The 12,810-nt window shown below is 47.8% G+C and overlaps 1 protein-coding gene and 1 non-coding gene across 2 annotated transcripts; one reads left to right on the forward strand and one right to left on the reverse strand.

The window, feature by feature from the left end:
- On the forward strand, positions 1–72 carry TRNAQ-UUG (transfer RNA glutamine (anticodon UUG)). The gene has a single exon. It is a non-coding gene; the product is annotated as a tRNA-Gln (tRNA).
- A 9,408-nt stretch (positions 73–9,480) lies between these two features.
- Positions 9,481–12,753, reverse strand: GNGT2 (G protein subunit gamma transducin 2). The gene is made up of 4 exons (XM_059998751.1): positions 12,453–12,753; positions 11,403–11,490; positions 10,554–10,659; positions 9,481–10,106 (listed from the first exon to the last, which is right to left on the reverse strand). Exons 3-4 carry the CDS (start codon positions 10,635–10,637, stop codon positions 9,981–9,983), a joined length of 210 nt encoding a protein of 69 aa, XP_059854734.1. The 5' UTR covers positions 10,638–10,659; positions 11,403–11,490; positions 12,453–12,753; the 3' UTR covers positions 9,481–9,980.
- Positions 12,754–12,810: the final 57 nt, after the last annotated feature.

Consider the following 12,810-nt stretch of genomic DNA (forward strand, 5'->3'; position numbering starts at 1 on the left):
GGTCCCATGGTGTAATGGTTAGCACTCTGGACTTTGAATCCAGCGATCCGAGTTCAAATCTCGGTGGGACCTCTCCAAAACCTTTTGGTTCTACAATTCCTATTTTGGAGGCCCCTGGCGGCAGTGGCCATCTCCGGCTGTTCCGGTGCCCCCCCGTGACCTACCTGACCGCGATTTAGGGTCCCTCCCTCTTTCTCAAGATGCTTTCATTTCAGAGCCTGCTTGAAGGTCGCGGTGCGCATGCGCGAGACTCAGGGCGGAAAAGTAAGTGTCTGTGGGAGCTGGAGCGTGACTTTAGCTTGCCGGGGACGGCCGAAGGTGCCCGAGGGATCCCGAGGATTCCGCTTCGGGCGGGGAACAGTGGCAGCCTTCTGGTCTAGGAAACGCCACCGCCACCGCCACCCCCACCCCCGCCCCGCAAGCTGCCGGGAATGCTTCTCCCCATTGGCTAACATGCAGAAGGGCCAAACACTTCTGCTCTGGAAACAGCGAACGAAATAGCCATAGGGAGCCGAGGGGAGCGGGAGGGAATAGCCGACTGCGGAGGAGGGCGTGTGTTTGGGGGTCCGTCCGCCCGGAAGTCGGCCAGATACTGACGTGTGTCTGTCTGGGTTGTCCGGTACTCGGGCAGTAGACTGCGAGGTTGTCTTTCAGTTGGAAAAAAAAATCCCTTAGTCAAGGAATCCACTCTTCAATCCGTTTCAGCAGGTCAGGGTATCTCTGGCGACGGTTTCTCGCCGTATCGATGGGCTATTTCTCCCGAGCAGACGATGGGAATCTCTATGGGGTTCACCCGCAGGGCTGAGCGAATCTCTTTTGGCGAATTTGTCCAGGGTCGCTGATTTGGGTGCTGACCAAGCGCACGTGATTTGCAGGAAAGGTTCTACCTCTGGGGTAGCGGGGAAGAGACGTACACGGAGTATTGTCTTCTTTGGATTGGTATCTGGGTTTTGAGAGCTGTCTGTCTCTCGGGGACAAGTGACGAGGGAGCCCGCTCACGCATTTGTGATCCCCCTACAGGGTGACTGGCACTGTGGTTATACGGCCCCGCGCCTTGGGAGGATGCCGTGGAAACAGAACCCTCGCTCTGCTCTCCCCAACTCTCTCCTGAGCACCCTTCCTCCCCACTCCACCCCACACACTCCTTAAACATTTGAATGAATTTGTGTGTATGAGCGATCCCAGCTTCAAAAATACCTAAACATGAGACGTGGGAGGACTTGCACTAACAGATATTAAAGCTTATTATCAACTATTAACTGTAGGAATTAAGACAGTGTGGTACTGGTGAAAAGAAAGACAAACATACCAATGGAACAGAATGGAGAGCCCAGATAGAGCCGCACACATACTTGGACCAGTGATTTATGACAAATATAGCACAACAGAACAGTGGGGAAAAGGACCTTTTTTTCAATAAATTATTCTGGGACAATCGAGTGTCCATATGGAAAAATATGAAATCAAATTCCTCCCAGTTTTCACTAACACAGCAATACATTGCATGTGAATTATAGACCTTTATGTGAAAAAAAGAAAAAAAAGAGCAATAAAACTTTGGAAGACAACATAGAATATCTTCATGACCTCAGGGCAGGGAAAGTCTTCTTAAGCAAGACACAAAAGGTTCTGAAAGTTTGATATATGTCACCATATTAATATGATATTCTATGTTTTTCTTATCAGAAGACCCCAAAAAGGAAATGAAAAGTAAGCCATAGAATAGGAAAAGATATTTGTAATGCATAACTGACAACTTGTATCCAGAGTATATTAAAAGCTCCTAAAATTCAGTAAGAAAAAAGACAAACAACCTAATGGAAAATAACAAAAGACTTGGACTGGTACTTCATAAAAAAAAAGGAAATCGAGAATAACCGGTACACGTGAAAAGATGCAACACATCAGTCATCAGGAAAATGCAAATTAAAAGCTCAATGAGATGCCATTGAGATACCACTCACCAGAATGACAATGCTGAATGTTATTGAGAATATGGAATAATGTGAATTCTCAAAGGAGCGTAAATTGGTGGAAAGCAGTTTGAGATCTACTAAAGTTGAAGATATCATACCCTATGATCTAGCAATTTCACTCTTGTACATATACCCACAGAAATGTGTGCTTTTGTGCACTTAGAGACATGTGTAAGAGTTTTGGGCAACATAATAGCCAAAAATTGGAACTCAAATGTCCACCTACAGTAGAATGGATAAATAATTTGCAGTAAGGCCACACGATGGAATATTACACAGCAACAAAACAAATGGACAACTACATGCAACGAAATGGGTGAATTTTTTTTTTTAAGTATTGAACAGAAGAAGGTAGATACAAAAGGATAAATGATAAATTATTCCATTTGTATAAAGTTTCTTGGGACTTCCCTGGTGGCGCAGTGGTTAAGAATCTGCCTGCCAATGCAGGGGTCACAGTTTTGAGCACTGGTCCAGGAAGATCCCACATCCCACGTGCCGCAGAGAGCCACAACTACTGAGCCTGCGCTCTAGAGCCCGTGAGCCACAACTGCTGAAGCCCGCGCACCTACAGCCCGTTCTCTGCAACAAGAGAAGCCACCACAATGAGAAGCCCGCGCACTGCAACAAAGAGTAGCCCCCCCTCCGCCCCCGCTGCAACTAGAGAAAGCCTGCACTTAGCAATGAAGACCCAAAGCAGCCAAAAATAAAATAAATAAATTAATTAATTTAAAAAAAAAGTTTCTAAACAGGCAAAACTAACTACTGTATATTGTCTAGAGCTGCAAACTTAGATGGTAAAATTATCCAGCAAAGCAAAGGAGTAATTCACATATAAGTGAGGATATGGAATACTTTGGGGAAGAGAGAGGGCCATGATTGGAAAGGGGCCAGCAACAGTCTTCCAGGGGTACTGGTACTATTGTATTTCTTGTCCTTGAGTGGAGGTTACATTGATTGTTCACTTTACAAAATTTTGTTAAAGTGCGCATTATGTTGTATGCACTATTCTGAATGTCAATTTAAAAAGTCAAAAAGTGATAAACAACAAGGTCCTACTGTATAGCCCAGGGAACTATATTTAATATTCTGTGATAAACCATAATGGAAAAGAATACGAAAAAGAATGTATATATGTGTGTGTGTGTGTGTGTGTGTGTGTGTGTGTAACTGAATCGCTTTGCTATACAGCAGAAATTAACACAACATTGTAAACAACTATACTTCAATAAGTTAAAAAACAAAACAGGGGCTTCCCTGGTGGCGCAGTGGTTGAGAGTCCGCCTGCCGATGCAGGGGACACGGGTTCGTGCCCCGGTCCGGGAAGATCCCACATGCCGCGGAGTGGCTGGGCCCGTGAGCCATGGCCGCTGAGCCTGCGCGTCCGGAGCCTGTGCTCCGCGACGGGAGAGGCCACAGCAGTGAGAGGCCCGCGTACAGCAAAAAAAGAAAAAAAAAAAAACACAAAAGAAAACAAAAACAAAAGTCAAAAAGTACCTGCCTAGAGACATGTTTCTGCCATGGTCACAGATGAGAAATCCGAGATCAAAAGTTGTCCACAGAGAGGGAGTCAGGTTAAAGATCCTCTATTCTGAGCCAGCAGAACCACATTCAGAGGATCAGGTTCAATTCTAGGGATCACACAAAGACACTGATAAATTTCATCCTGCCACTAACTGGGTGGGTGCATTTGGGTAAGCAATTTAAATGTTCTGAAATTGTAACTATGTGAGGTGATGGATGTGTTAACTAAACTTACTGTGGTAATCATTTGGCAATGTATACATGTATAGCAAATCATTATGTTGTACACCTAAAATTTATACAATGTTATATGTCAATTACATCTCACTAAAGCTGGAAAAAAAATTCTGCGCCTCATCTGTAAAATGACAATAACGGTGCCTTTTGCATGGCAGTGCTCTAAGACTTAATAAAATAGTAAGCAAAAAGTCCTTTTCTCTGTGTCCCATCCATGATAGGCTCAATAATGTTAACTGCTAGAAAGATAACCAGAATAATAAACACTGTGGAAAGTCAGATTCTTGAGAAAAAAACAAATGCTTATATGGGAAGGAAAATAAAACTTATAGAGCACTTGTTAGTTGTCAATTTATTTGCTTAGTTGTTCCTAGTCTTGGTTGCAACAGAGGCAGAGAACGAGGACTCGTGGGTGGAAGTTAGAGGGGCAAATGGGAAGAACTTTCTAACAGTCTGAGCTGTCCATCAATGGAACAGGCTTGAGAAATTTTGAGCTTCTGGTGCCTGGAAGTCTGGAGTCAGGGAGCTCAAAGGTCTTTGTCACATGGGGTGTAGGAAGATTTCTGCACTGAGATAGAGGTTGTGTTCCACAAAAGTTGCCCTGCCTTCTGCCCTGAGCTTTGATTTTTTTTTTGAATTTCTGAATTTTATTTTATATATTTTTTATACAGCAGGACCTTATTAGTCATCAATTTTATATACATCAGTGTATACATGTCAATCCCAATCTCCCAATTCATCACACCACCATCCCCACCCCCCTGCCACTTTCCCCCCTTGGTGTCCATACGTTTGTTCTCTACATCTGTGTCTCAATTTCTGCCCTGCAAACCGGTTCATCTGTACCATTTTTCTAGGTTCCACATATATGCGTTAATATACAATATTTGTTTTTCTCTTTCTGACTTACTTCACTCTGTAGGACAGTCTCTAGATCCATCCACGTCTCTACAAATGACCCAATTTCGTTCCTTTTTATGGCTGAGTAATACTCCATTGTATATATGTACCATATCTTCTTTATCCATTTGTCTGTTGATGGGCATTTAGGTTGCTTCCATGACCTGGCTATTGTAAATAGTGCTGCAATGAACATTGGGGTGCATGTGTCTTTTTGAATTATGGTTTTCTCTGAGCTTTGATTCTGCTGGGAATCCTCACGCCCACTGAGGACTTACTCCCCAGGACCTTTCTCATCATGTCTCCAGTGGCTTTCACCATGTTTTGCTTGTTTGTTTGTATGAAGATCCTCAGTAAGATATCGTTTTACATCACAAACCAGTTCACACATACACAAAACTGAAATAAAAGTTTGGGAAACAATAGTCACCTTTATTCTATGTAAATTGCACTCTGATATTTTCTATGTTTTTATTTTTTTAAAGCTGGTCTCGGGACTTTCCTGGTGGTCCAGTGGGTAAGACTCCACGCTCCCAATGCACGGGGCCCAGGTTTGACCCCTGTTCGGGAACTAGATCCTGCATGCATGCCGCAACTAAGAGTTTGCGCACCGCAACTAAAGATGCTGCCTGCCACAACTAAAGATCCCATGAGCTGCGACGAAGATCCCGTGTGCTGCAACTAAGGCCTGGCACAGCCAAAATAAATATAAATAAATAATAAAGAAAGAAATAAATACTAAAAAAAAATAAATCTGGTCACAACTACTAAAGTGATTTCACAACTACTCACTAATGGTTCTGAACCCACCACCATCCCCTCTTCCTTCCCCTCCTAGCTCAGCTTCTCTGAGACTTCTCTCTCTGACACCCCCCTCCACCTTTCCTCCCTTTTCCATCCCCAGTAGCTGAGGGGAGAACCTCTCCCTCCTCCTTGCCAGCAGTCTGAGGAGCCCCTACCATGGGTTTATTTCATGGAAGGGCCCCCAGGGACAGCATTGTCGGGAAGGTAGCGTCTGCAGGATGTTGTCCTTGCCTAGAATGACCAGCAGAGGGCAGAACACCAGGACCTCCAGGGAAGCCGGGTCTGTGCCTAGCCTGGCCCCTCCATTATGCTAGATTCCCAGGGCTGTCCACTCATTATCTTTGGTTTATTCATTTGTACATGACATAGTGTATATTCAATACACAATGCCTGGCGCATAGTAAGCCTATAAAGAGGAATCACTCAGTCATTCCACACCCATTTGTTGAGCACCTACTATGTTCTAGGTGCTGGAAATACAAAAATCAAAGATTTGTCCCCCGCCCTCAAGGAGCTTGAAACTTGACTAATAAACGAAGACTAAAGGAGAGTTTAAAATGAAAGGTTATAGGCTCAGGAGTACATGTAGACACCAAAGGTAAGTGAAGTCCAGCTAGGGAAGGTTAAAAAAAAGAAATCCAGACCAAAGCTCAGAACAGCATGAAGCGCTGTTGTAAGAAGAGGGAAAATGCGCTTGTGTAAAAATGTAAAAAGGGTAAAAAGCGCTTGTGTAAAAAGAGGGAGAATGTTTATATGTGTTGACTTGTATCTGCATAAAACATCTCTGAGAGCTCATGTGAGAAACAGTTAACGTCGGTTTCTCCAGGGAGGAATATAGGAGAAGAGGAGGGAGGCACTGTTCATGGTATGCCGTTTTACACTTCTTTCTTAAATTCTGAACTACCTAATTTTGAATGACCTATTCATTCAGTCATAAAGGAGAGAATCTGGGAAAGCTTTCCTAGAAGGGATGCTTCAGCCTAGTTGTGACCCTACATGAATTAGCTGGATACAGAAGGTGTCTCAAGCCCAGCACGAGCTGGTGGAGGAATTAAGAAAAGCTCCACTGATAGAGCCCTGGGGGCAGGTGGGGTGAGCAGTGGGGAGAGCTGAGGCCTCAGGGGTAAGCAGGGGTAAGCAGGACCCTTACTCATGGTGTGGGAAGGGCCTCGGTGCTCAACCCACAAGTCTTGACTTGGTCTTACAGGAGGTAAGCAAGGGAGCCACAGAGAAACACTGCAGCCAAGCGTTGGGGGTGGGAGTAGAGGGGCCAGATGAGGGGAGCTCAGTGGGAGGCTGTTGGAACAAAGGGATAGACAGATGAGTGTGTGAGCAGGGTAGAAGATAGAGTCTTGAGGAATTTGCATCTGATCAGACGGCATGGGGCAGTGGGCAGAGTCCTCGTCTCTTCTTGGCCTTTTTCTCCTTTCCTGGCCCCACTGGTTTGTTTCCTCAGCTCCGATGCTGCAGGTGATGTCACCCCCTTCACCCATTTCCGTGGTCTGGTAGAGAAAAGTCAGAGCGGCCAGGGGGACATTGAGACACTACTGCAGATAAGGTAAGGGGTCCCTGGAGAAAGAGAACCAGGCATGACTTTCTTGACGTAAGAGAGGCCATTTTTGGCCTAAGCCATTTGGTGATGTAAGCCTGGCCACAATGCTTACCCTTGAACAGGTCTCAGTAATGAAAGATTTTAAGGGAACAAAAGAATGCAAAAGCAAACAACTGTTATCAGGCGAGAGAAGTTATTGTACTATATCAAAGATAATATATCAGTTGTAAAGACTCCCAGTTTTGCCTCACTGGTAAAGATTAGCCTGAAGCACTCAACCACCAGATCAGCTGGAACCTAAGGGATGATGATGTGGACCTTTTCTGACCCTCATGACTTCAGTCAACTCAAGCTTGGACTCCTGTGGACCCTTCATGAATATGCACGTATCCTTAGCTTAAAACTTTCCCAATTTGATTGTTTGGGGAAAGATCCCTGGTGTTCTCCTTACTTGTTGTAAGTAATAATCCTTCTCCCGCTCTTTGGCTTGGTTGTGTCTTTTAGCTTGAAACCCACCAGGAGGCAGACTGGGTATTTCAGGTAACAAAGGTGAGCAGAAGAAACCACTGCTCTACCTGGAGCCCTGATAAGGGTTCAGAGTCCTGAGGAATGAAGGTGGGAGTCCACCCCTGGACCAAGAACTCCAGCCAAGAAGGAAGCCATAGCCCATGACCTACACCCGTGTGACTGTAGGCCCCATCTGTTTTTCCTTTCTTACTGATGGAGCCGTATGAAATATTCACACTTCCCCATTAAAAAAAAAAAAGTATTATATTTAAATGTTTCCTCTTCTTTTCCTGCTCTTAAGCAGAGTATATTGGGGTGGCTGAATTTATTATTTTTATTTTTATTTTTTTTTGCGGTACGCAGGCCTCTCACTGCTGTGGCCTCTCCCGTTGCGGAGCACAGGCTCCGGACGCGCAGGCTCAGCGGCCATGGCTCACGGGCCCAGCCGCCCCGCGGCATGTGGGATCCTCCCGGACCGGGGCACGATTCCGTGTCCCCTGCATCGGCAGGCGGACTCTCAACCACTGCGCCACCAGGGAAGCCCCTGAATTTATTATTGAGGTCACAGAATGGCATAGTGGGGTTACTATGGAATTGGGAAAGGAGTGGACAGTTCCCGGGAGATCCTGGATTCTGACCAGTGGCCCATGACCTCACCTGTAGGAGCAGGACACACCATAGGGCTGTGGCCCACTGGGGAGGGGCTGAGGGAGTTTGCAACTCAATGCATTATGTTAGGTTTGTTTTCAGATCAATGTATTATGTTAGGTTTGTTTTCAGATACTTGCTTTCAATTCTCTCTCTCACCCTCCAAGCCAGAAACTCGTCAGCATCCTTGACCACCCCCTGTCCCTCGCCTATCTCTCAATGAAATGTCAAGATCTGAAAACTTTATTTCGCAAAGAACTCCCCCTCTAGACTTATAGCCACTGCCCTGACCCACCTCTCCCCTGAGCTCACAATCATCTCCTTAACTCCCTCTCTGCCTCCACGCTTTCTCCTTTCCATCTTTTCAAAAGCTATTCCCTTCTAAATGCAAACATTACCAACCCACTCCCAGCAGATTCAGTGGTTTAGTATTGCAGACAAGACCCTCGGATGGTCTCCAACCCCACCTCTCCAGCAGCAGATCCTAAAAATCTAGGCCTTTCTCTTGACATTCCAACAACTGACCTGATGAGTGTTTGCATACAAACCCATGTTCTTTTTTTCTTCTTTTATCTATTCCTCTGTTCATACTGTCCCTTCAACCAGATTTGCCACCCATCCACCCTTTACAACTTAACCCCTTAGGACTCAGCTCCAAGTATCACCTACGTTTCGAGGTCTTTCCTGTCCTCCCTCCCGGGATGCAACGCAGCCCCTCAGTTGGATTTGGTAGCCCTTCCATGTGTCCCCCTCATACTTCACGCAGACCTCTCTGACATTGCACTGAATGCACTGCATCATGAACGTCTGTCTGTGGCCCCTTTAGACAGTAATCTTCTTGCTAACAAGGCCTAGGAATTAGTCTTCCCGACCTTAGCAGGATCCAGCCTCCCTCATGCTAATCAAAACCTAGCCTTCTGCGGCTTAAATACCCTCAGCAGCTTCCTATTGCAATGAGGGTCAAAAAGAAACTTCTTACCTGAGCTCACAGCAAGATCCTTTAGACTTGAGCTCGTCTTCCTCTCCAGCCCCATGTTTCACCCCTCCCAGGTCTGTCCTCACCCCCCACGCCCCCACTTGCCTGCAACAGTTCACTTTGACAGTTCACATTGCCCTGACTGTCCACCTGCTGAGTGTTCCTGCACCACCCTTGACTTTCTTTTCCCCACAGCAGCACTTACTGATTAAACTGTATCCCTGTTTCATGCCTTCTATGCTAAATTCCATGAAAATAAGAGCCATTTGAATTTAGCTCACTTTTCTATCCTAGCCCAGCATGGAACAGGCACTCAATAATATTCAATAAATCACGACAACATGACTTTACGAGCTCTTTTTGTCACCAGGCCATCTGGGGTGATCCAAATGACCAGGGGGACTTCCACAGGACTGGCCATGAGGTGGGGGGAAAGGACACCCCCGACTCCAGTCCTCAACCCGAAAGCTCTGAATGGGAATTCTGGCTCCTAGGCAGACAGTGGAGGGGGGAAATGGGAGGAGTAACTGTTTCCCAAGGACCGTCCCAGGTCTCAGGCAACTGCAGTCTTTTCAGACCCCACGAGTTTAGGTGTCCACTGCTGAGCCAGGGAAGCTTTCCTGGGAGTGTTTCCAAGTGGGGTCAGCAGTGACCAGGCAGGTGGTAATGGGAGAGAAGAGTTCAAAGCAGGACTGGGGAGTGGATTCCTGATGCACGCAGCCAGGCATCTCTACTCATTCTGTGACTAAGAGAAGGTGAACATCCACTGGTTCCCTGGGCGTCCCAGGATACTTGACTCTGGATAAGGAGGGGACTGAGGAGGGGCAGGCATTCAGGATGAGGGGCTCCAGTGCCATCAGCTTATCATACAACCGCCTTTTTCCTTGAAGGGATTCTTGTCCTCAGGGATGCCTTTGAGAAGAGGGTCGTTTCCCGCTTCGGCCTCCACGTAGTCCTTGATTTCCTTTCCTGTCTTAGAAATCTGCGGAAAGTAAAGTGTGCTCTAGCCCCTGTCTGTGGCTCGGGATTCATGACTTGTTCAGTCCCAAGAAAGCAGGCTTCTGGGCAGGGTGGGGATAGAGGCCGGAGAGGAGAAAGATGAGAGGCACAGGCAGGTGTGAGTACCTTGACCAGAACCGCAGAGCCTGACTCTTACCCTGAGGGACTTTTTGGCCAGGTCCAGCCCAGGGACAGGGCCGGACCCACTGAGCCCTCGAGGCTCTGAGGTTATCTCTTACACATCTTTGTGGGATCAAATCCTGGCCTCCTTCCACTTCCCATCCCATTCCAGAGGCACCTCCTGCTCTTTCTACTGTCCTGGAGAAGGCCCACCACCAGGCTGTCCATCACTTCCTCCTTCGTGTCCCGGCTCCATGAGGACCAGAAGGGGATGGAGAAGAGGAAGCAGGGAAGGGAATAGGAGGCTCACCGGAGCTCTTGGGTTCTTCACTTCCTTCTTCAGCTGCTCCACCTCCATCTTTAAAAGCTCCTTCTCACTGAGCTCCTGGGTCATCCTGCCCTGGAGAGACCAGGTCCTGGAAAGGATTCCACGGCTGGGATTGCAAATCCCCTGGGCTCCCCCAGCTCCCTCCTCTGTACTCCCCACACCTCAACTTCTACCCTCTTCCCTGCTCACCGTATATTCTCATCACTCACCGTAGATTCACTGCACCCCCACCCCCATCCCATTATGAGTCTAGCCTCCAGAGGAGAGGATGCTCCCAGCCTCATGGGGGAGGCACACCCAATCTTTGCCCTTTAGATAAGACCTGTCTATGGAGGAAAAGGGAATCAGAGCATGGAGAAGAGAGAGAAGAGTTTCTTTCAGTGAGGCAGATTTGGGAAGCAAAGTTATTGTTCCACCTAATGACACAGGTAGAAGTTTTCAGGAAACTCCAGGTCCTGTCAGAAGACAGAGTAGTTTAGTGACTAAGAGAAAGACTCTGGAATCTGCCAGCCTCCAACTCTGATCATGACTCTGCTGCTTCCAAGTTGTGTGGCCTTAGGCAAGTTGCTCATCCTCCTTGAGCCTTAGTTTGCCCATCTGCAAAATGGGTATAATAATGCTACCTACCTTATATGATTATCGTGAGTGCTAAGAAAATAATGCATGTAAAATATTTTAACACACTGCCTGGCACATAATGAACACGATACATTTATTATCATCATCATCCTCATCATCACTACTACAGGGTTATCAGGAAGGCCTGCCCAGTGCCTAACCCAATAACTCTAAGGCTAGCTCCCAGCCCAGTGCAACCTTAGCCCCTCTTACCTGCCAAGAAAGAACGTGCGCTTCAAGTCTTGTCCCCAGCCCAGACAAGATGGAGTTTGAGCCTCCTAGCTCCTCAGCAGCTGAAAGTCTTTGGATAAAGCAGATGGTTTGGAAGCCCAAATCTCTGATGCCTAAGCTGATCATAGGCTCAAGGTTCTAAGCCCATCCAGCAGCCTGAGCCTCCAAGACTGCCACCACTGCAGGCACCCTGCCCCCTGCGTCGGCCGCCCTCCTGTAGTGACCCCTCTGGCTTACAGCCCGCTTCCCTGTTCTCACCCTCCGGCCCTGATTGCTCCCCTTCCCCGGCCTTCTCTCCCAAGCCCTCTCCTCCCCCACCTCTGAGCCTGCTCTGAGGCTGTTCTTCCCAATGAGGCAATTCCTAGACAGGCTCCTAACTTCCCTCACCCGAGAAGCCTTGTGTTCCCATTTTGAGCCCCACCATTTCACCTTGCAAGGTTCTCCCAGCTCAATCTTCATTCACTCATTCGGTAAAAATGTACTCACTTAGGACGCTGTGCCTCTCAGCACTTGGGCCCATGGCCACACCTCTAACACCTGTGTCCCCACGTTTTTGCCTCCATGCCTCCCCTTGAGCCCCATGTGTGGGTCTCCCTCAGCAGTCCCCGAGCTCAGGGCCCACGTCCTGATCTCTCTCTTGGTCTCCTCCCAGGACCACCCAAGCGCTGTGCCATTTAACAGTCACTGAGCTCCTGCTCAGGCTGACGCCCGTCCAATGACAGGAAACCCTCTCAAGGAGCAGATGTTAAGGGACCGATGTGGTCAGTGAGGGATCCTCTTCTTTCTCCTGACTCTAGAATGAATGACAGACTCCCCAGTGGGAGGGGCCGGGAGGAGGCCCGGAGTCCATCCTAACTTCCCCAGCTCCAGGATCCAAGTCCCACTCACAGCTCTGAGCACTAAGAAATTGAGATCAGGACAGGACCCCGGAGGTCATCCGGTCTGAGTCTCCTCCTGTGAATGCAGGAACTGGAGCACAGACCTCCTGAGGCGGGCTCAGGGCTCCGGCCACCGCTGCCTCCTAAGACTGACCTGTTAATCTGGAATTTAAACTTAGTGCTTCTCAAAGCCAAGTCCTTCCTGTTGTCCCATCTGAGTCCCTTGTTCTGCGCTTAGTCAATTTCATCTTGTCCTGCCGCTATCAGGCACAGAGCATGTATGTACACCAGATCTTCATTGCAGGTAACCCTTCAGAGACTTGATAATGATTCTCAGGGCGCCTCTGGCTGTATCTTCCCGGTGTCCAGCATGGTTTCCCTGGCTGCTGCATCGGTTGTTTTCCACTGTCGCGGCACCACTGCCCTAGGGCCCCCAGCACAACCGGTCTCCGTATCCTCTCCACCCTCCAGTCCCCTGTCTCTTGGTGACTCATCCCCGAGCTTCCCAAGGA

Source organism: Delphinus delphis, chromosome 19 (genome assembly GCF_949987515.2).
Source record: "Delphinus delphis chromosome 19, mDelDel1.2, whole genome shotgun sequence".
Classification (NCBI taxonomy): domain Eukaryota; kingdom Metazoa; phylum Chordata; class Mammalia; order Artiodactyla; family Delphinidae; genus Delphinus; species Delphinus delphis.